This window comes from Fusarium fujikuroi, chromosome FFUJ_chr01, assembly GCF_900079805.1.
Source record: "Fusarium fujikuroi IMI 58289 draft genome, chromosome FFUJ_chr01".
Taxonomy (NCBI): domain Eukaryota; kingdom Fungi; phylum Ascomycota; class Sordariomycetes; order Hypocreales; family Nectriaceae; genus Fusarium; species Fusarium fujikuroi.
In genome coordinates this window covers 1,131,586-1,153,536 of record NC_036622.1, presented here as the reverse complement: position 1 = coordinate 1,153,536, position 21,951 = coordinate 1,131,586, and the positions used below count along the sequence as shown (strand labels likewise).

Below are 21,951 nucleotides of genomic sequence, written 5' to 3'. Positions count from 1 at the left end.
TGCTGGGAAAGTGGTTGACGGCCCCAGGATTGCACCATCGCAAGCTGACAAGGCGTTATGGCACTAAGGGAAATACACTTGGTGTGTCCCAAGTAATGCCTTTGCCGGTGTTGGGCGTATATTCCCATAGCCTCACAACAACAAATGAACTGACCACGAAAACCGGCGCTTCAATGCTCGATTGTCTAATATTTGCTTGCTATGCTTCGTTCTCTGATTTCCTGACTTCGTTCTCGTCTCTAGCCGAACGTGTGGTCAGACGGGCACCATCGCCGTTGGGAGGGACGGAGGAGGATACGAAATGTGTGCGTGTCAGAACGAGCGAGGCGGACATTTTGGATGCGTACAGACGCAGGACGTGGCGGGCGGCGGAATGGCAAGCTGATGAATGCAACGGGAGGGGATTGTCGTCTTGTGGATCGCGTGAGGGTTGGTGAGAATTACCTATACAGTGACTTGACACAGTGGGGAGAAGGGTTAGTTCGCGGGGCCGTACAGTACCGTGTAGGATATCCATGCACCGTATAGACAATTCTTGGAGGTTGAATTTTTCGAGACCATGGAGGTGAAAGGAAGTGCAGATAAAGGATGCAGGGACCGGCTTATGGCGTAAGAGGGCCAGTGCGTCGTTCAACCCCGAGGACGGTGGTGCTTGAACAACCTTGACACCCACTAAAATCGAGGCCGATTCCTGAAAAGATGGTGTGGGACGAAGCGCATCCTTATCACTGAGGCTTGCATGCTGCATCGTCGGATTTGCATGAAACGGGGGACGACAGTACCTAAGACAAGGCTTCGACAGACGCATGTGGGGAAGATGAAGGCGACCAGTACGACGGACGGCATGTGCGTGCGTTGAGACTGATGCATCAACAACATCACGACGATGTTATAAGTTGAACGCCAAGATGTGGGCAACGGAGATCGTGGCTCATGTGATGAATCGACGCATGGTCATTGCTCTGCTTGCTGATAGACATCGCCTCTGGTTCACGGATGAGTGTAGCACTACGCATCCACGAATATCATGTTGTAAAGATCTTGCTTGTCCTTGCGGCTGCAGGAGCCTACAGGAGGCTGTTGGTGAGCGTTACATATTGATGACTTGTCAACCCGGAGCTATTGAGGACGTTGCGATGTATGATGTATGATGATGATGCTTCTCGATCATGATGGGATGGATGGAGCAGAAGTGGCTTCGCGGCTGGCGGATGATAAAGAAGAGAGTCTAAGGTAGAGGTGAGAGCCCCGGGCCGGGGTAAATCTGCACTAGCGTTCCAGCTGTCAATCTCTGTGGGTTCTGGGCTTGGCCAGGGGAGGACTGGGTAAGAATTTAATGAGCCAATCGTGGTTGGCTGATGGCCGAATCGAGTAGTCGCTTGGAACCCCTGCGCTGCCAAGATTGTTTCCTTGTAGTTGCATAAAGTAAGACAGACCCAATGGGACCTTCATTTTGGCTGGCAATGATCAAATGACAACAGACAACTCAAGAGGTACTACACGACATGAATTTAATAGACTTAAGTATTAAGTTTGTGTGAGCCTCAACTTACACACCCAAACAGGATTTGAAGACCTGATGTGCAACGTTTCTGCCCGTATCTTGCGTTCTCAGTCTCACAAACGTGGGATATGCACCATCTGTGTAGTGGCATTGGCTGAAGAATCTTCGTAGACGGTTATTTACATACCGCCGCCGCAACTCAGAAGCATAACTGGAATCAAGAAGAACACGATAGACAAAACAAGGGTAGACGAGTAAGTAAGTGAGCATGTGATATGACTCTCATTTCCCATATCTTCCTTAACACCATCGTTTTGTAAATGGTGGTGTATTAGCCAGACATTACATTGAATTGTGTCTACGGAGAAACACAATGATACCAAGCGACGGGGTTGGTGATAACCAAAAAAGGTTATCTGAGAACGAACAATGCATACGTGTTGATCACGATCCTCGTGACTCAATTTGTGTTCATGATAGAAAAGTCTTGGTCCAAGACGTCGGGTTCGAGGTTGGCCTCAAGAATAAGGTGGACTTTTGGATAATTGCATGTGCTACTGTACCCATGTTCTGTTCTGGAAGAAAACCGCACACGCCCCCCTAGACTCATCTACAGATCCTCTTTCTGCATGATGGGATTTCGGACACGGTTTATTGGAATAACCCCTGGCTACTAAGGTATTGCTGCTGATGTTGCTGCTGCTGGGCTACTACCGTAGGAGACACACCCCTAAAGCTAAGCTACTGTGGGCCCATGCGCAACAAGCCCACCGCTATGAGCCGCCTCCACATCAAAAGAACTTAGACACACCCCAGCTCATTTTTAACATTGCCTTACCTTACCGTTCTCTCTTGTTTCTGGCTGATTGCTTTGCCTCTCAAAAGTCAAAGGATTGGCAAGATGAGACGAGACGAGACATTGCTCCCACTCCTTTTCGATTGCAAAACTTGTGGCGTCAATCACCTCACCGGTTGCTTTTCCTCTTTTGGCCTCTTGTCATCGGGATATTCACATTAGTTAGTTATCTTCTTATTTCCCACCAAATACTCGCTCGCCCACGGCATTACTCAACCTCGTGCAGATCTACTTATTTCCCCCATTCCTCCCTCCACTCTGACCCCTGTGAGACGATAAATGCATACGTCGTGTCTGTGTGCCAACGTGTTGCATTGCCTCTCCGTACCGTACCGTGCCCTCCGCTCATCGCCCGCCTTCTCTAGGCTCTCTCTCATCCATCTGAATCATAGCCCTAACAGGGATATCACGAGACTACTCCCTTGATAAACTAATCTAGTACCTCTCCGCATTCACTTACTCACGAGGCTTCGGGTTACAGCTGGCTAGAAGCATCAAGTCGACTTCCATGACAAACCCTAGTTAAACTCCACCCGTCGACCTACATCCTGCATATCTCTGTATCTATTTAACTACCTAGTCACCCGCACTCACTTTTTACCTTTCGAGTCTTCTTCACCAAACTCTTTCCCTTCAATACTTCTTTTCTTCAAGCACACGTCCCTAGATACCCATCTCCAGTGCTTGAAAGCATCAAGCTATCTTCTGAGACTCCCACCAAGACACCGTATTCTACCATCCTCTAATCAAGTCAAGCAACAATGGCTCCTGATCTCAACTCCCTCCCTCCGTCTAACGGAGAGAGCATGGCTGCTCCTCAGCTCTCTTCAGAGTCTGAGACACCCAACATTCTCTTTATCATGGCCGATCAACTGGCTGCTCCTCAACTCAAGATGTACAACCCCAACTCTCAGATCAAGACACCAAACCTCGACCGTCTTGCTTCAACTGCTGTCCAGTTCGACTCTGCTTACTGCCCCTCACCACTGTGCGCCCCCTCGCGCATGAGTTTGATCAGTGGCCAACTGCCCATGAAGATTGGGGCTTACGACAATGCTGCCCAGATTGGCTCTGATGTGCCAACTTATGCCCACTACCTCCGTTCCAAGGGTTACCACACTGCTCTTGCTGGCAAGATGCACTTTATCGGTGACCAACTCCACGGTTACGAACAGCGACTTACTAGTGATATCTATCCTGGTGACTTTGGTTGGGCTGTGAACTGGGATGAGCCTGACACCCGCCTTGAGTGGTACCACAACGCCAGCTCCATTCTCCAAGCCGGTCCCTGTGGCCGAAGCAACCAGCTCGACTACGATGAGGAGGTCATGTTCAAGAGCACCCAGTACCTTTGGGATCACGTTCGGGAGGGACCCAAGAAGCGACCTTTCGCATTGACTGTTTCGCTTACTCACCCACACGACCCTTACACCATCACCAAGAAGTACTGGAACCTCTATGAGGATGTCGACATCGCCCTACCTGAGGTGAAGATGAACAAGGAAGACCTTGATGCCCACAGCCAACGTCTTCTCAAGGTCTGCGATCTTTGGGACCAGGACTTTTCAGAAGAGCAGATCAAGCGTGCCAAACGAGCTTACTACGGCTCAGTGAGCTACGTTGACGACTGCATCGGTCGCCTGCTTGAGACACTTGAGGATGCGGGCCTGGCCGAGAACACCATTGTTATCTTCAGCGGCGACCACGGCGATATGCTGGGTGAACGTGGACTCTGGTACAAGATGAGCTACTTCGAGTCATCTGTTCGAGTTCCCATGTTGATCAACTACCCCAAGCGATTCACTCCTCACCGCGTCACTCAGAACGTTTCAACTCTCGATCTTCTACCAACTATCTGTGACTTGGTCGGCACTAAGCCATCACCCTACTTGCCAATGGATGGAATCAGCATGCTACCTCATCTCGAAGGCCGCGAAGGTCACGACACTGTTATTGCAGAGTACACTGGCGAGGGTACTGTTCGTCCTATGATGATGATCCGACGAGGCGATTGGAAGTACATCACCTGCCCAGCCGACGAGCCTCAACTTTACAATCTTGCACGCGACCCCAAGGAATTGGACAACCTCGCCCGCTTCAGAAAGATTGCACCACAGACAGCCGAGCAGGGGGAAGCCAAGGAAGTCTTCCATAAGTTCGAGGCCGAGGCCCATGCCCGTTGGGACTTTAATGAAATCACCGAGAAGGTTCTTCTATCTCAGCGCACACGACGAGTTGTGTGGGACGCCCTCAAGGAGGGCGAGTTCACTAGCTGGGACTTCAACCCCGATGATGATGGCAGGAAGAAGTAAGTGGATAATCCAAACCCTCCCCACAAGTGATCAATGCCCCGGGAAGCCACGAAATCACATCATCGCATAGTTTAAGACGTGCTAACGCCATACGCCGCAGGTACATCCGCTCCACCATCCCTCTTGATGATCTAGAACGCCGAGCTCGTTATCCATTTGTTGATGCCAATGGATACGAGAGCAAGGCCGTATCCCATGTTCGCAACAGTTAAAGTTCACACCCCAAAAACTAATGAGCTATGACCGAGGTATCTTTTCCGTTCGGCGTTTTTCACTTTAGCGGTTATTCTTGATGTTATTGCAGCATTGAAGATGTTGGATTTATGACCTCTATTTTTCGCATCAAGCATAGCCAGCTATGATTTCTTGTATTTGAATTGCTTAAAAGCCATAAATTGATTGAATAACACTCTTATGAACTTAAGAACCTTTGGTGTACCTTTCGGTCTCCTTGCCTACCAATCAGTCTAATTTTGTAGCTTAGAGACTTTCATTAACGTCGAGCTGACATCAAGCTAGTAGCTATATATGACGATTATCAACCTGTAAACATCCGGCCAATAACTTGGAGACCCAAAGCATTCACAATTCCAATAATATCACAAATATCATCCTCCGAAACAGCGGAGTGTCGGTTTCCGGGCCCGATGCGGCCGATCGCCCTGTGAGATCGACGGCCTTACGGCGGCATCCACGGAGCTTGTCATGTAAGCGCAGATTGTGTGATTTTGGCGCTGATGTCGCAAGATGGCCCATGACGTTGATGAAATTACAAGAATCTGGGGTGAGTGGAGAGATCTCCGCTTGTTTCAGGGTCTAGGTGTTGTATTAAAAAAGTTCCGCACGGAGTAGGGTGGTGATATAAGGGGAGGCTTTTGTGCCTGAACTGCCAGGCTTGATATTTGAGCTGAGCTTTGGGGAAAGCTCCGCTACACCGAGCTCGGTGTGCACACGGTGACGGACACGCTTTGTTCTGGAAGCTTTGAAATGCCCCGCGTCAAACCCGAATTTCTTTTACAAAACATCCAAGACTTTAATTACCAAGCATCAGGGGCTTGATAACTTTGGAGTAGCATTGGCTATCTATATCGCATATTTTTGCAGCATCAGTTACCAGCTGTAAGCCATTCACGACCAGCGAAAACAATCATCTACATTCTACTACTTCCGGCGAAGGCATCATGGCCACTCTCAATCTAGATGACGATGAGCTCAAAGCTCTTGAACAAACACTGAGCAAGGTAGCTCAACTGTCTAGCAGCGTGCAGAGCTTCAGGCAGGATCTAATTAAGAGCAATCCTCTGCCACCTCCGTATGCCTCTACACCGCAATCGGCCATCGTGAGACAGTAGCTAATATGTCTTCCTAGAAAATCGATTCAAGCTTCTGCCAAAATTCTTCAAAAGAACCTTAAGTCGCTTCTAGAGAGCACGAACGAAAATGCAGACCTCTTCAATCGCATGGCCATCCGACCCTCGACGAACTATCCCGGCCGAACTCAAGAGAACGTGCTTCTCCAACTCCTACGCAAGAAACTCGAACCCGACGTCGAAGAATTCGTCAGTCAAGGTCTTGAAACTGCACGACTCGCTACACCAGAGGGTCTGGAATCTCTAGAACAAATCTGGCGCGAATTGCGAAGCTGGCTCTCGGACCGGGTAATTCATTTCATATCGACCGAGAATAGCGATCCCTATACGGCGGAAGAACGTGCAAATGGAGTAAAAAACGTACGTACCGGTTTACGAAGGCCTATAGATGACGATGAAGAAGAAGAGGACGAGGAGGAAGGTGACGAAGAGGAAGATGATGATGAGCCAGAGAAGCCAGATGTCCCGGAAGTCAAGGTGCGAGGAGCGGAACCAGAGACATTGCTTTGGTTTGCGGCACGGGGGGACTTTGAGGTGCCGCGCAACGTTGAGTATGAGCGCAAAGTGGATGTCTACAAGGGACTCCAAGGTGTCAACATACCACCCAGTGACCAACAGCAGCAACAACCCCAGCAAGGTTTTGTTCCTTCATGAGCAAGCGATCTGTGGTCGGACTCAGGTGTTGTGGCATTCTGCCATCAGGTTGGGAAACTATTTGAGCTCAATGGCGTTTTGAGGGATTGCGAGTGAGTGCTTTGGTGTTGATATACCCAGTTAGTAGTTAGTGAGATAAGCTGACGGCTGTTTAGGTCTGATGCGTTAAGATAGCAGTATCTAGTCGGCGATCACAGACGGGCTCCCGAGTCCTAATGTATCGCTTCGACTATTTATACAGTCTGAAGGCAGTGCATTATACAGTCTATACAGTCTTATTGCGACGCTTCTCCACAATGCGCTGTATGAACATCTCGTCGCTTTGCTTCATGACCAGACTGAGAATGGGACATCTCAGCTTGAGTTGGAGACATTGAAAACCAATTGGTATTCTAAGCTGACCTCATTCCAACCCTCATCCTCAGTTCTATATAGATATTGGCTTCGAGCTAGAGCTTCATCGCGCCAAGCCCAGGTTGTCCAGTAAGCTGACCTGAAGTCGGCTGTGGCCGATTTGCGCGTGCATCTGCATCAATCATTCGTCGCCATGCTCAGCCATGTCGTCACCCAAACGTCCTCAGCGTCAAAGCTACCCATTCCCCGCGTTTTTGACAGCACATGGCTTGAGCTCACGAGACTGTGGCATTGAGAAAATTATCGGCACAATTGATAACCTTATCTGCGCGTTGTGCTTTCTGGCACTACCGAATATTGGAGGCATGATGGGCGGGCTACCTACTTATACAGCTGTGAGGAGAAGCTCGACTGAACATTATCTCCTCATCATCATTCTCTGAGCTACTACCTCCACGCAATTCACGCCTCGTGATGATGGATTCTTATCAATTGTGTTGCCACGGCGCTGGCATGCCTCCTGATACATATCCCCGTGTCTCAGAAGCATCTCAACCGCACATGGAAATCGTGCCGATTAATGAAGCCATACCACACTCGATGCCACGTTTTGCAACCGAAAAAGTTGACAATAAACTCACTTTCCTGTCATTGCCTCTCGAAATCCGACTTAATATTTACCACTGGCTTCACCTTATGTGTCCAGTTCGCCACGCACAGCTTGCACCATGGTATCCAACCCCAGTGCATTGCCAATACATTCTCCAGACAGTTGATACAGACACTGCAACTAAAGAGGATAAAACGAACCGTGACGAGTCAAAAGACTTGGGGCTGCTGTCGCCATACCGTCCCCTCTCTGGTCTTCCTACGAGCCTCCTTCGCACGAATCGCCAGATTTACGGCGAAGCACGTCTTCTACCATTCACGCAGAATGAGTTTGTCTTTGTAAACTGGTTCGCCTCAGGCCTCTGGGCCGCCCGTGCCTTCACTCGAGCCCTAGCTCCATGGCAGCGAGGTTCCCTTCGCTATGTGCGGTTGGAGGTACTTGCACGAGACGTAGTGGTCGGAGGCGCAGGCCGCGAGGAATGGCGCGCCTTGTGCACTGAATGGGCATCTGGAGTCAGAGGACTTCGGATGAAGATGGTTCTCGGAGCGAGTACATCGGTAGTGACGGGCCCAGCGTTCGGAGGCGGAGTGGGGCGTAGGGCCGAAGCAGCACGGCGATGGGTCGGAGAGGGGCTTGCCCTGATGGAACGACTGGAGAGGGTTGAGATGGAGGTTGTGGCGAGGGAGATGAGCGACGTGGACAAACTTGAGTGGTGTGAGACGCTGCAAACAGAGTTGAGGGAGGCAGGACTGGGAAGGATTGTGGTTGTGTGTACTGAAAAGGTACAGGAGAAGATGGAATGGATCAAGAGTGATGTTGGGTGGAGAAACCCAGAGACTGAAGTCGGAGCTGTCACGACGGCTATGGCAAACAATTTGATAGCGGAGAGGGCTACGAGATCTCACGCGTAGTCGTTTTCGTGGGAATGATGGATCATGAGTTATGCCTTACGGAGTCCTTGCTGGCCAAGATTGGTTATCTGCATTAGCATTGGTATGGTACTGTGTTACGGAGTTGAAGCATACGAAATTGAGCTAGGCATTGCATAGTATTGGTTTTTGTACTATACTGAGAATGATATACCTTCAAATGCCGTTTCTGCCGTCCTGTTGATACCCATTGTGTCATGTAAATGATACTACAGATACTCCGATGAACAGGAAGACGTCACAAGAAAAAACAACTTGGCTTGTCCAATGGGAAATAGCCCAATCCAATGCCAAGTTTCAACATCTGACCGTTGACGACCGTTCCACAAAGCAGAGTGTAACGCCCAGGACAAAGGCTGCTACCACACCGCACACAACAACAAATCCGAGGCTATTCGAGGCATATCTAGGCTAAATGCCGAGGATATCCACGAACAAGATAAGAAAAAAGTGACGATGAATAACAGTAATAACTGCATATGATAAGCGAATGGCGCTGTAGTAAGCCCGGGACAATAATTAGGACGTCTTTGTCCCATGTGACTTCGCGCGAGTCTCGCCAGACTGTGCCGCATGAGTCACGTACTGTAGTCGCACTGCAAACGCGGAGTCAAACTTTGTTCTATCTCTGAGCGATAACGGGGGGAGACTCTTCGTTCTACTGTGTTAGTAATACTCCGTTTGTGTTTCTTCTTTATAAATGTTGCTTGAATCAAGTTGAATCCCTTCAAGCCTCATTCTTTTTTGTTCAAGTTGGCATCCAATTGGCGATTACTGAACCCCGCCTCCACACGGCGCAGTATCGAAACCTCCACCTCGAGTTTCGTGTGTTGCGAAACGGCGTTTTGAACTGAGAATCGAAACTCTGCCTACGAATCTCGTCACCATTGAAACTCGTCGTCACGCGTTTAGTTGAATCGTTCTTTCGTTCGCAGTCATGGAGGCCAGGTGTCAATGTGGTTCAGTGACCTTCAAGACTCCCCTGCCTCAGCCTCTGGCGCTCTACATCTGCCACTGCGATGCTTGCAGACGACAAACGGGTTCAGCATTTGGCACTTCTGCCATCTTTCCTCGGTTTGAGCTGCCTGACACGGATCTACTGAGCGTTTACAGGTAAGAAACAACTGTTTGGTGTTACGAGCTGGACTAACTAGCTTGGGGTATTATAGTCGACCTACAGCCTCAGGACATCAGCTTTACTGGTAGGTGTTTTAGAAGCCTCATGTTTGTTTGACTGGGCGCTAAGCGTTACAAACAGTTACTTCTGTCGCAAATGCGGAACTCGTCTCATTCACTCAACGCCAGTACGTAATCGCATCTTGGGCTTACGAGTCATCTCACACTGACCAAATGTAGTCAAAAAACGTCATCTCTGTGAAAGGAGGATGTCTTGATGGCCTGGACTGGAAGCGAGCGATTCACATCTGGACCAAGACAGCCATGGTTCCTATTCCCGAAGGATCTGAAACGCACTCTGAAGAGTCCGGCTATACGGACTATGGATCAACCCAGGAGGAGCTGGATCAGCCTGGGGATCTCGTCGGAAGCTCGGGCTGTAACATGCCTGTTAGCCAAAGGGCCTCGAGCTCTGCTGGGGTGAATGGTGACGATAACATGAGTGGATGAGTATTATGAGATGAACGATGGCGTTGGTGGGTGTTGATAGGCAGATTGCGGGTTTGGAGTTGAAACATGTCACTTGGTGAGAGCATTGGGATGTGATATCATGGGAATAGGCGCAATAAACGAGTAGCATATCCAGAGTATGAATTGATGGGTTGTGTTTTTGAGGATTTTGCTTAGTGTTGAGAGTTGTTCTATGGGAGATAAGAAAACCAAGAATCTCTATCGCGAGTATTAAAAAACGTAGGTTAGTTATGGATAGACTTTAGCAACTTTAAGTGATCTCCAGACTGAATGCCTTGGTTATTTTGGCACCCTTATCAAATGTCAGAGGTTGTCTCTGAGACCGTGTTGTGGGAATGGGAAACAGCCGAGGGAATACGGTATGTGGGTGATGAACCTGTGTTAGTAGGCTTATTATTGCTTAAGTGCTAAGGTATTGAGAAGGTCATGGTAATTCACTTTGCCTGTTTAGAAGTCCAATGGCACAATCCCTTGTTCAGATTGTAACCGTATATTTGTAACGGCATTGCCTTTAACCTTTCCCCAATATGACGTGCATCTATCATCCCTGTATATAATCGCTGTAAGTTTGATGAGCACTAACAAAGTAAAAGAGTTTCTTTCAACGGCACTCATCCATATTTTATAATTGGTACGCAAATCCCACGACTCAGCCTTATTCTGTAAGTAAATTGATCAATTAATTAAAAACCGTCAATGCGAAACTTGACGTCTATTAGCTTCCGGTAGTGCAATCAAATGAGACCTCTTGAATGACTCTTGGCACTTCGGTCAATTCACTCAAAGTAGCGAGGCCGGCCCCCCTCCCGAAACCTCAGATGAACAAGGGGTGCTTCAGTTGCGTCTCGCTATTGATGGAGAATTCTAGGCATTTTCGCCACGTTTTTCGCCATGGTAATTCGCTCTCGAGAATGGCCTCTTTTTTTGTGAGGTATAAGACCACAGCGGGAGAGACCGTTTTGTGATGGTTTGTTAGTCTTGCATTTCGGCCGCCAAGATGGCCGCTCCGTGGACTCTCTTGTGATTATATTGCAGAAGCACATTGTCTGCTGAGCGCTTACTAAAACTTCCTTGATATTATCACAACATATCTCGTCTCGGTACTACTGCCAAGTCCCGGCAAACGGTGGTGCCTTGATTAGCCCCCTTTAGTCCCATCTTGACAGGTAGCGCCAAGTCTCTTGATCAAGACTTTGATATTGAGCTGAAATATCGGGATGTGGCCATCAAACAGAGGCTTTCTACTCAATTTCGATAGAGTTATCAACTAGCAAGCTTCCAGTGCAGATCATGAACCTGGTCTCTCAGTCATCACCAAATGATATGCCTGATTCCCTCAGACTCCTTGTCGTGATAGCGTCTTTTTACCCCTGAACCCTAGCTCATCCCCAAACTCCCAACCCTAGCTCGTCCTAACCCCAAGCGTCACAAGTCTCCGTTTGAGCCTCAGATTCCAGAACCATGATGCACCAAAACGTGCCCCTGCTTCGTCTGCGACGGTGTGTGCGGCGGCGAGGCACGGCTTGACTTGGGTCAGAAGAAACCTGAATCATCCCATTTCTCTTCTCCCCCTCCGCTCACTTTGCTTCCGACCTTTTTTTGAATTCTGAATTCTGAATTGTGTTGTTGTGTTATGTTTATTGTTTTCTATCCGTCGTGACCTTGTCAATCGCTCACTCTTTCATCGATTGACTTTGTAAGTTTTGGTGCTGCCCGGGCTTTGGACTCGGCGGTGCTACTACTACCCATCGTCACGGCTTCTCTTCTTGTTCTGCCCCGGGCAATCATTCTTTTACTGTCCCTTTGACTGAACGACTTTTAATACCTACTCGACATATCATCATCTCCAAGATTTAATCGCTATTGTCGAACTGTTTTATCTGTCGCTCTTTACAACTGGACCGTAAAAACTCATAAACAGCTGGACTGTTGGAACATTCACTCACTACACCAAATCGAATTCTGAAAGTTATCGGGGAGCTTGGATCATCATGAAGTTGTTGCTTTGGCTTACCGCCGCCCATGTTGCGCAGGTGAGGATATTCAAACTCGCACCGAAATGCTACAGAGTCAAGAAACTGACTTTGACTCAAATAGGCCGCGGGAAGACATGGGATAATGAAAAAGAGACAGGCAGAGGTTGAGGGGGTTGCTCATGCACTCAAGTTCGAAGGGTGAGTTTAAGCCACAAAACACCAAAAGTTGAGTTTTCAGTATTAACAATTCTCTAGACTCAGGCTGTCTTATATAACCGAGACTGAAACTGCTACTCAAAAAGTTACCGAGACAGAGACGGCGACTGTTGTTCAGACTGTTCAATGCGAAGCTGAAGCTGCTGCTGGCGAGGTTGTCACCGTTACCATCAACGCACCTCCAGTTACTGTCACCGAAACCAAGACTGAAGTCGTCAACCAAGTCCAAACTCAATATGTCACCCAGGTTCAGGTTATGACTCAATATGTTACCCAGGTCGCACCAGCGCCTCCTGTAAGTAACATGAAAACATTTCGAGAAACCTCTATGCTAACTGAACGATTTCCAGCCTGTCGTTGAAACCGTTACTCAAGCTGTAAGTCCCATAGCTTGTATCCTCCAGCTGTTACTAACTCTTCTAAGCAACTCGTTACAGTAATCGTCCCAGGAGAAGCACCAGTAAGTCCTTTTGGTCAAAACTCATATCTAATACTGACTCAACCCAGGCGCCTGTTACTGTGATTCACACCGTGCAAGCCCCCGCAGAGTCTGATGATGCTCTTGGTCGAAAGTTCAACCCTGGTGTCACTACGATCCCCATTCCTGAGAGCCTTTTGCCCAAGACGACACTCGCATCGGATCCCTTTGCTGTGGTTGGTCCCATTAGATCGGAAACTATTGTTCCTCAGCAACCTTCCAGCATTGTCAACCCTGTTGAGAATCCTGCCCCCACGGCGGTTGCTCCTCAAGAGCCCAGTTCTGTCGAGCAGCCCGCCACGACTCAGATTGCGCCCGTAGAACCTAGTTCTATCGAGCAGCCTGCGACGACACAGCCCGTAGTTTCCGAACAACCTACTACTTCTGCTGCGCAACCCGCTACTACGGAGTCCACCGCTCCTCAGCAGCCTGCCAGTTCCATCGAAGAACCCATGGTTGAAGCTTCCTCCACGCAAGGAGGGCAACAGACATATGCCCCTTCAATGGAACTCGGTAACATGGGCCCCGACACGACAGGAAGACTCGCGCAGCCCGCTCTTGACGGAACCAAGCCCACCACCACTGCCAACGCCGAGTCAGCTTCCAGGACACGAGTCCCTATCGATCTGTCCGACCCTTCAAAGCTCAGCAGCGCGCTTAACCTGGGCAACTTGGTTGGAGGAAACGGTGCCCTCAAGGCTCGCGCCACTGGCACGCCATGAGTCTATGGTTGAAATGCGTTGGAGACGATGACGTGAATGGTAAAATACTTTGAGACGGACTTGAGGGTTTCTTTCGAATGGGCATTCGTGCTCGTAATGTTGTAGCTAGTCTTATAATAATGTGAGCAAGTCTCCAGAGCATACCAGTCAGCTTGTGCATCCATCTATGGGTATCATGATGCCACGCTGTCTACCTATTCGCGTTCTAGAGCGCCAATCTCAAATTTCTTATTCCTTCTCACTTGCTGCATTCCTCGAGGCCAGCTTCATCTTCTTGGCCTGCCGTTTACTGATCTGCTGTGTATCCTCATCGCCAGTCTTGCGCTTTTGATTCTGATTTTGACCCTTGTTCTTTGATTTCTTGCCATCCCCATCTTTTTCTGAGCCCTTTTCTTTCTCGGCCACTTCAACGATGTTGATGACGCCCTTGAATCCATTCCTCTTGATGCCCTCATTTACCACAACAGATCGAGACACTTCCCCAAACCCTTCAAAGCCCTTCTCGTTGCTTAAGCCTCCCATAAAATTGAGCATGTTTATCACGTCGGCAGGCGCTCGTAGGGATAGCGCATTCTTAGCTTCGCTGCTAATCATAATGCCCCTGCCGCGCGTCGCCCGGATGAGACTTTGCAAGTTTGAGATAAACCTTGGGCGCCCTCGATCGTCGCCATTGATCACTTGGCCATAGCAGACCTCGAAGCGGATACCACGGTTAATAGCAGCCATGCATGGCTTCGGCTTTAGATGGAATTGCAAGTCCTGCGTCAAGTCGAGTGATATGATGGGTACGTCAAGCGTCAGACAAGCATTCTGAAAGGCCTTGTCCGTCAGTGGACGGGCCGCGATGATGTCGTATGTAGAGATGAGCGATGGGATTCGGTAGTTGTTTGCTGAAGGATCTGAGAGAGGAAGAGTCGCGCGGTGGAGGATGTTTGGAAGTTTGGAGCCTGGCTTGGGTTCTATCGTCGGGAAGGGCGCGGTGTTGTTGGCGGGAAGCGGCAGCGTGAGCGTGTGGTTCAGCGCGACGGTTGAGTACCCGAGCGTCGATGCGCGAGTGAGTGTTTGGAGAAGCTGTTCATCTTTGGTCGTTGGTGACCAGGCGATATTCAGATCGTAAATCATGATGACGGGTTGAGGAGGTTGCTGAAAGCTTTGCGCAGGAGCTAGCATTTACTGCCGATTATATATTTTTTTTGCGCCGCAAAAGTTTACAGGTCCTACATTTTTAGTACCGACTCTTACATCAGAAGTCGAAAAAGAGATAGGTCATATCACGCAGGCTTTATTGAATACATGTGTTGATTTGAGTATTATCTCCAATTACCAGAAGATGGATTAAAACTAAAAGAATGGTATCATATAAAGCCCAATCTCCATGCCTCGCCCGTCAGAGCATCCATTTCTAGCTTGAGCAATGAGCTTCTAACAGCCGCAAAAAGCTGTGGTCCGTGCACAGTGAGCGTTGTCACTAAGAGCCAGCCCCTGCCGGTTCGTCATCCCCTTGTTCTTGTGCCTGTAGTTAAATGGAAACTCTCCTATACCGGCACTTCCATTACCATACCTAGGGAGTTTGATGAAGATTCTTTGCTTCTTAGGTATTTTCTCATTAAGCGCCGGATACTAGCACTCCTGAAGAGTAAGTCTTTATCTCTTACCAACGCCATAAGGCTAATGTATCTTCCCTTTATGCTTGGGACGTGCATGCATGACCTTTGACCTTAACTTTAAAGCTTCCATGCCAAGAAACTGCGCCGCCCAAACTACGACTACGACGACGCGCCACTTGACCTCAAGCCCCAGCTCCTGGATCGGCATTGATTGACTTCTCTTTAACACATCACATCACATCACACGCCTCACTACTTCAACGAACCTTCGCCCGCGGATTTGCACCGCTTCTTCCTCTTCCTGTTGGCGAATCTCCCTAAACATCAACAATGTTCTTCTTCTTCGTGTGCGGCGAGCACACATTCCGAAAGGAAGTCTCTGAATACCAGGGCATGATATTTCAGTGTCACCACTGTGGTAACATGGCAGCACATGTCCAGAAGAGTAACCCATGGTTTACATTCTGTTGGATTGTTAGACCCCTCTTTTCTGGTTCTTCGTTACAGCCAACTAACAATAATCGCAGCCCATCATTCCTTTGTCCATCTCTGGCTACGTCGATGTCGCATGCCGTATCTGTAACTTCCATCAACCTCTCGTGAACCGACCCGATGTCAAGGCCGTGACAAGTGGTGGAGGAGGAGGACCTCCCCCACAACAATACGCACCTCCTCACGGCGGACCTCAAGGACAGGCACCTATGCGATATGGTTAATAGGAACGAGGTTTTTGAAGAGCATGCCACCGACACAGGCGTGGCAAACTTGCGCGCTGCTAGTGTTCGATGTTGCGACAGCGCCTTCTTGGTTTTTGTTTGTTTAAAGAGGCGTTACAGCCTGGTGTTGAGGCGAATCAGGATACACATGAATGGGGCGATGGCTGGGTTTCTTTCGACAAAGAGCATTTCGCTCACATTCGATGCTACTAAGAGACTCCTTGGTCTTGGTATGTTGTTGAAGATAAGGGGCAGGTGAAATTGAGCTTGAGGCATATGATTTGGGCGTATTTTGAAAGCACATGTTCTACTTCCACTCATCTTGGGATACCACCTCTTAGGAACATTTCGAGGCAGCTCTGCCTCTTATTATAACCATTTCTATCTACTCCAGTCCCAGGAACTATTGGTTGACGCCTTTCCTCTCGAGGGAGCCAAGTGCCGTTGACTGATTACCTAGTAGGATCTCCATCCGTCCATCTTCAAAGCCCGTCCTGGCCTCACGTCTTTCACATACGACCAAAGCTCGGAGAGAATACGGGATCCCGTCCGCTCTCCCATAGTCAAGCTCCGAAGCGCCGGATTAGTAGTTGGGTCGGTGACGACCAGCGAATACCTGGTGTTGTATGTTCTTTTTTTTCTTCGCTTTGTCTCTTATTGCGATGCCACTTTTTTGTGAAATTGGTGGAGATGCTAGTTCTCCATATTATTATTAGTGTAGACTTCCTGCGGCCAAAGAAGAGACCTTCCCGATTCATCTCCAATTTAAGGACCAATGAGTATGCGGGAACGAGACGCGATGACATCCAAGACATTTGATCGTGTTTAAAGTCAACAATTCTTCCATTGGATGTCTAGAAGCACGCTACAGACTTACCCATACGCGTTATGGACATGGGATAATATGATAATTCCCGGTTGCGGGGCAAATATTCACGGTTGGCAGCTACGATCTGCACCCTTGCGGTTTTAGCGGGCCGTTGCCCAGCAACGACGCCAAACACGGCCTGTCCACTGAAGACCCTCGACCCGATCAGGGACCTGCAATAAACAAAATCCATCATCGTACATGATGCTGCCTACTTAATCTCTTTCTTTTTCTATATCCCTACTAACCATACACCAACAACACAGCGAACCATAACCACCATGGAATCACCACCCAAGAGAATGACCCGGGCTAGAGCTGCCGCAAAGGCTACTGATCCCTCGGTCAAGACCACAAAGATCGTCACAGCTGCTGCGCGGGCAAAGAGTACCGCGACTGCAGGCACAAAAAGCACAGCCGCTAAGAGAAAGACAAGAGCGGACGAGGAAGAGGAGGAGCAACGCGAAGTTGCTGTGGTCAGAAGAACGCGTGGTCGGCCAAAGAAGACTGAGGACCAAGAATCCGAGGTTGAACCTGTAGCGCCAGCGAAACCCACAAGAGGCCGTGCAGTCAAGAAGACGGCAACAGAACCTCCCAAGGAGACTGCTGCACCTGTTAAAGCTACTCGGGGACGGCCTCGGAAAGCTGTTGCTGCTGAAGCAGAGGAGTCTGCTCCGGCGCCAGCCCCTGTACCTGCAAAGAAGACAGCCACTCGCACTCGCACGACTACCACAACAACTACAACTACAAAATCAACAGCTGCTGCCAAACCTGCTGCCAGAAAGGCTGTCAAGTTCCAAGAGCCCGACAAGGAGAACATTGAGCCTGCCACCGAGGCTAAGGAGCCTGCTCGGCCAGGAATTAGAGGCCGACCAGCCAAACGTGGGGGAGCAGCTGGAAGTCGAACGACCAGAGCGGCGGTAAGATTCGCCGAGTCGACAGACAACAAGCCTTTAAGTCCTAAGAAGATTACCCAGATACCTGTTTCGAGGGACGATGATTCCGAGGACGAACTCGCCGGTGACATGCCGCCTGTCAAACCGATGAAGAAGAACCCAATCAAGCCTCCTACAAGTGCTGCTAAAGCCCAGCCTGAGCCGACCGAGAAACCTACCGAATCAACACATGCGTCAGATAGCATCACAAATCCGCCAGATCTTGGCGGAATTAACCTATCTCCTGCAAAGAGGCGTCCAGCTTCGCCTCTCAAGGATACAATGAGATCACCAGCTCGCCGAATCGGCCCTGTTACTCTGCCTGGATCTACAATGAAGATGACCCAGGACGATACAGCCCAAGCTGCAGAGAGTACTTCGTTCAAGAATTCTTTGCTCATGTCCGCGGCTAAGCGACCCCAATCGCCCATCAAGGGATTGAACTTTGCAACATCGCTCAAGCCTCACCAGACCCAATCAGCAATGAAGGCGTCACTTCTTCTTTCACCTCCGAAGCGGGCCATGCCTGGGCTGAAGCCGGTCACAGAGCCGCGACCTAGAGATGTTGTGGACCTAGGTGAACCACCAGTCATGAAGTCTCTGGTGATGGATACGCCTAGTCGTGCCCCTTCTACCCGATCTTCAGATAAGCTCATGTCGGAGGAGCAAGCCGAGGTTGAATTTGATACTGTTGACGATGTCTTCAATGACCCAATTGAGAACCTGCAATTCCCTGGCCGCTTGTCTGCTGTACTTCCTCGTCATGCTGATCCTGCCTTGAAGAAAGAGATGGGGATTGTCGATGAGACTGAGGAAGAGCCTGCTCCGGCTGAAGCTGTTATCGAGACCCTTGAAGAGCCTCAGGTGGAAGCCGAGACTGTTGCCGAGGTTGAAGAAGATATTGCGACTGAGGCTGGAGCAGTCCCAGAAGCAGCTGAAGAAGTGAACGATCTTACCGACCAGGAGGACAGCATGGTCGTTGACGAGGAGAATGCTGAGGCTGATGACGCACTTGGGGAATCTGAGTCCAAGAATTCAACTCCCGCTCAGTCTCCTCAGCAAGAACAGAATCCCATGTTCCAGCTCAGGGAGAAGGACTTGGAGCCCTCTCAAGACTCGGATTCCGAGGATGAGACTATGGCTCCCAGGGGTGTAGCACCTACTACCCCAACACCATTTGTTCGGAAGACACCTAAGACTTCTCGTGCTTCTATGGGTGGATTTAGCGCACTGGCTGATCGACTTGGTTCTTGGAACGCCAGCACACCTATCAAGATGGCTCCTCTCGGTGGGGAGAAGCTCTCTAACAAGTCAGCTACTCCTCGATCTGACGCCTCACCCGCCTCGACTCATTTCTTCGAAGACGAAATGACTGTGCGCGCAGGTATGGAGGAACTTCAGGCAGACAAAACTGCCGAAATTGTTGAGCCCACCTTTGATGACATGGAGGTCACTGAGGAGGATGTTGAGTTGGCCAACGAGGCCAATGAGATGTCTCTGATGGAGCCTGAGGTTCTTGAAGAGGTTGTCAATACTGAGGCTTTTGACGATACTCTCTCCGAGGCTAGCCAAGAGTACGGTGATGAAAATGAGGCTCCTGTTGCTATGGCACCCATCACACCTGTTCGTCCAGTCATGAAGACTTTCAACACCACCACAAAGGTTCCTTTGAAGCCTGCGGACGACTCGTCTCCTTCTCCTTTGAAGAAGCGCAGCTTCAGCGCGTCGCGAGTTGCTCCCAAACGTCCCTCAGGCCCAACCAGGAGTGCGTCTGTCATCTCTTACTCCCCCACCAAGGGTAGAAAGAGCATGCCAGCAACCATCGCGGAGGTGCCGTCTGCCCCTTCAACACCCGCCCCTGTCACGCCCTCAAAGTCTGAGCTCTGGTCATCCTTGGGTACGCCCGCCAGAACTCCCCGACGTGATGTCGACCCTGCTCTACTTCGTGGAGCTGTCGTCTTTGTCGATGTGTACACCAGCGAGGGAGCTGATGCCAGCAGCATCTTCGTGGAGCTTCTTACACAAATGGGTGCCAAGTGTATGAAGTCATGGAGCTGGAACCCCAATGGTTCTGGCAACGATGTGACATCCACTAAGGTTGGAATCACACACGTCGTCTTCAAGGACGGCAGCAAGCGCACACTGGAGAAGGTCCGTGAGAGCAACGGAATCGTCCAGTGTGTCGGAGTCAGTTGGGTGCTTGAGTAAGTTGATGTCTTCCTAATTCTTTGATTCAGTGCTGACCAGAAATAGTTGTGAGCGTGAGAACGACTGGGTTGAGGAAAGTCCCTACAAGATCGACACGAGCAACGTCCCTCGGGGTGGAGCTCGCCGCCGCAAGAGTATGGAGCCCAAAGCTTTGGCCAACATGAACGGCACCCTCGTCAGCAGCCTTACCAAGGGAGGTTCTCGCGCAGCTCCATCTACACCGATCAACCGTCGCCAAAGCACACAATGGATGTACACCCCTTCGGATCAGGGAGACGAGGACGAGGAGATGGAGGATTTTGAGTATTCTGAAGCCATCTTGACCCCCGTTCCCAAGACTCCTGCCCCCGAGGCCATTGCTCGCTATGCTGCCAACCTTATCCCTGATACTCTATCTGACGATGGCGACGACGACGACATGGGTGACTCCCCTACTAAGGATGCTCTCCTTATGCGAACATGTCCCCCCAAGGCCAACCCCTTCCGTGAGTTGGGTGCTGGGATCATCAGCGAGACCAAGGATGACAACGTCCTGATGCGCCTCATGGCCGCTCGACGCAAGAGTCTTCAGTTTGCCCCCAAGATTGGTAGCCCTCTGGCTAGAACTTGGCAATAGAGTAAAGATGTTGTTGGTACAGTGGTGGGAGGTAGAGTAATTGTGCATGGAAAGGTTTAGGTCTGGAGTTTATGGGTCATATTAGAATTGCGAACACACGTCATGGCATACAATCACTCGTTTTGACGGGATGGAATGGAATACCACGGGATGGACAGGACCTTGACTCGGCGTTTGGAGGACTGGCTGATTAAAGTACACATATTTGGTGTTTGACATACTGACAATTCCATCATGGCGATTGACATTATATTTCGGGCTCGATTGAAGGTGACTGTTGGAATTGTAAGACACTTTGTAGGTTTGGAATGTGCATGGTAAATCATACCTCGTCACCTCTTTTCAATTCCCCTCCCCGAGCCGACTATTCAAACCTTGAAGCCATCTTGCATTCCCTCATGCCTTGATAAACGCCCTCATGGCCTTAACAGCATCACCCTCATTACTCTTCAGCAACTCGGTCGCCTTTGCCTTTGGCAGCTCAAGCTCATCGACGAGGAGTGCGACATCAGCAGCGTCGACCTTGACGTTCTTATGGGAAGCGGCAGCAGCAGAAGCCTTGTTTGCGCCGCCGAGGCTCTTTATGGCTTTGCTGGCAGCGTCGGCGTCGACGTTTTGTGGTGTCGAGGGTGAGTCTGCGGCGTCGAGGTTCTCGAGAGCGGAGGCTGCTTTGCGGTCCTCGGCGGACTTGGCGGTCTGAGAGGGTGTTTCGTCGGTCATGATTGTTGTGACGTGTAGAAGTGAAGTGGAGGTGAGGGTGTAGAGTAGGTGAAGTTCAGTGGTTGGTAGTGGAGAGAGAGCTACGAAGGTGAAGCTGTGGTGGGGTTGGAGGGGCAGTTTAGTTCTACCTAGCTTGGCCGTGGGGACCTCTGAAGCTTGTTAGAGTGCGGAATAGAATGAAAGCCGTTGACATTCATTATTTTGATACAACAAAAGACAGAACTATTAGAATCTTGGATATTTTATATCTCATCACCGTTGGAGGTAAGGTGGTTTGCATAACAGATTTCACAGCCCATCCTGCTTCTTCAACTGCGAGGAACTAGCAGTTCAGGTCAACAAGCATAGCCGTGTTCTCACATTTGTGGTACATGCTCTTCTTTCTACATTCAATGCAGTGCAGTATCAAATCATCACATATACCCCGTAAATCTTCAAACAATAGAAATGCTTGTGTTGGTGTTCATATTGTCTACGCCACATGCGCCGCTTTTAAGCCGAAAGTTGAAGTGAGTGGCTACCATCGGCAACGCCACATTTCTTTGTTAACTCAATTAAACTTCACTTTTTTCGGTACCCGGTGCAGGTGCAGGCGCAGGTGCAGTCCAGGGTGCGTCTTGACCATCTGTCTTGTCTTTGTTCTGTGACTCACT

At 49.7% G+C, this 21,951-nt stretch overlaps 9 protein-coding genes; 7 read left to right on the top strand and 2 right to left on the bottom strand.

The window, feature by feature from the left end:
- Positions 1 to 3,121: 3,121 nt before the first annotated feature.
- On the top strand, positions 3,122 to 4,884 carry FFUJ_01709 (probable choline-sulfatase; the record flags this gene model as incomplete). XM_023575695.1 has 2 exons in its annotated part: positions 3,122 to 4,668; positions 4,773 to 4,884. 2 exons carry the CDS (start codon positions 3,122 to 3,124, stop codon positions 4,882 to 4,884), a joined length of 1,659 nt encoding a protein of 552 aa, XP_023423882.1.
- Positions 4,885 to 5,853: 969 nt separating this feature from the next.
- FFUJ_01710 (uncharacterized protein) lies at positions 5,854 to 6,696 on the top strand (the record flags this gene model as incomplete). XM_023575684.1 has 2 exons in its annotated part: positions 5,854 to 5,984; positions 6,042 to 6,696. The coding sequence occupies 2 exons, from the start codon at positions 5,854 to 5,856 to the stop codon at positions 6,694 to 6,696; spliced, it is 786 nt and encodes a 261-aa protein (XP_023423881.1).
- An 867-nt stretch (positions 6,697 to 7,563) lies between these two features.
- Positions 7,564 to 8,571, top strand: FFUJ_01711 (uncharacterized protein; the record flags this gene model as incomplete). Its single annotated transcript, XM_023575673.1, has 1 exon — positions 7,564 to 8,571. One exon carries the CDS (start codon positions 7,564 to 7,566, stop codon positions 8,569 to 8,571), a length of 1,008 nt encoding a protein of 335 aa, XP_023423880.1.
- A 955-nt stretch (positions 8,572 to 9,526) lies between these two features.
- On the top strand, positions 9,527 to 10,215 carry FFUJ_01712 (uncharacterized protein; the record flags this gene model as incomplete). XM_023575661.1 has 4 exons in its annotated part: positions 9,527 to 9,702; positions 9,759 to 9,791; positions 9,848 to 9,893; positions 9,946 to 10,215. The coding sequence occupies 4 exons, from the start codon at positions 9,527 to 9,529 to the stop codon at positions 10,213 to 10,215; spliced, it is 525 nt and encodes a 174-aa protein (XP_023423879.1).
- Positions 10,216 to 12,227: 2,012 nt separating this feature from the next.
- FFUJ_01713 (uncharacterized protein) lies at positions 12,228 to 13,628 on the top strand (the record flags this gene model as incomplete). XM_023575650.1 has 6 exons in its annotated part: positions 12,228 to 12,269; positions 12,334 to 12,410; positions 12,468 to 12,723; positions 12,779 to 12,805; positions 12,853 to 12,888; positions 12,936 to 13,628. The coding sequence occupies 6 exons, from the start codon at positions 12,228 to 12,230 to the stop codon at positions 13,626 to 13,628; spliced, it is 1,131 nt and encodes a 376-aa protein (XP_023423878.1).
- Positions 13,629 to 13,856: 228 nt separating this feature from the next.
- On the bottom strand, positions 13,857 to 14,750 carry FFUJ_01714 (related to ribonuclease P protein subunit p30; the record flags this gene model as incomplete). The annotated part of the gene is made up of 1 exon (XM_023575639.1): positions 13,857 to 14,750. One exon carries the CDS (start codon positions 14,748 to 14,750, stop codon positions 13,857 to 13,859), a length of 894 nt encoding a protein of 297 aa, XP_023423877.1.
- Positions 14,751 to 15,565: 815 nt separating this feature from the next.
- Positions 15,566 to 15,951, top strand: FFUJ_01715 (uncharacterized protein; the record flags this gene model as incomplete). XM_023575628.1 has 2 exons in its annotated part: positions 15,566 to 15,709; positions 15,763 to 15,951. 2 exons carry the CDS (start codon positions 15,566 to 15,568, stop codon positions 15,949 to 15,951), a joined length of 333 nt encoding a protein of 110 aa, XP_023423876.1.
- Positions 15,952 to 17,100: 1,149 nt separating this feature from the next.
- On the top strand, positions 17,101 to 20,578 carry FFUJ_01716 (uncharacterized protein; the record flags this gene model as incomplete). XM_023575617.1 has 2 exons in its annotated part: positions 17,101 to 19,958; positions 20,008 to 20,578. The coding sequence occupies 2 exons, from the start codon at positions 17,101 to 17,103 to the stop codon at positions 20,576 to 20,578; spliced, it is 3,429 nt and encodes a 1,142-aa protein (XP_023423875.1).
- A 396-nt stretch (positions 20,579 to 20,974) lies between these two features.
- FFUJ_01717 (uncharacterized protein) lies at positions 20,975 to 21,298 on the bottom strand (the record flags this gene model as incomplete). The annotated part of the gene is made up of 1 exon (XM_023575606.1): positions 20,975 to 21,298. One exon carries the CDS (start codon positions 21,296 to 21,298, stop codon positions 20,975 to 20,977), a length of 324 nt encoding a protein of 107 aa, XP_023423874.1.
- Positions 21,299 to 21,951: the final 653 nt, after the last annotated feature.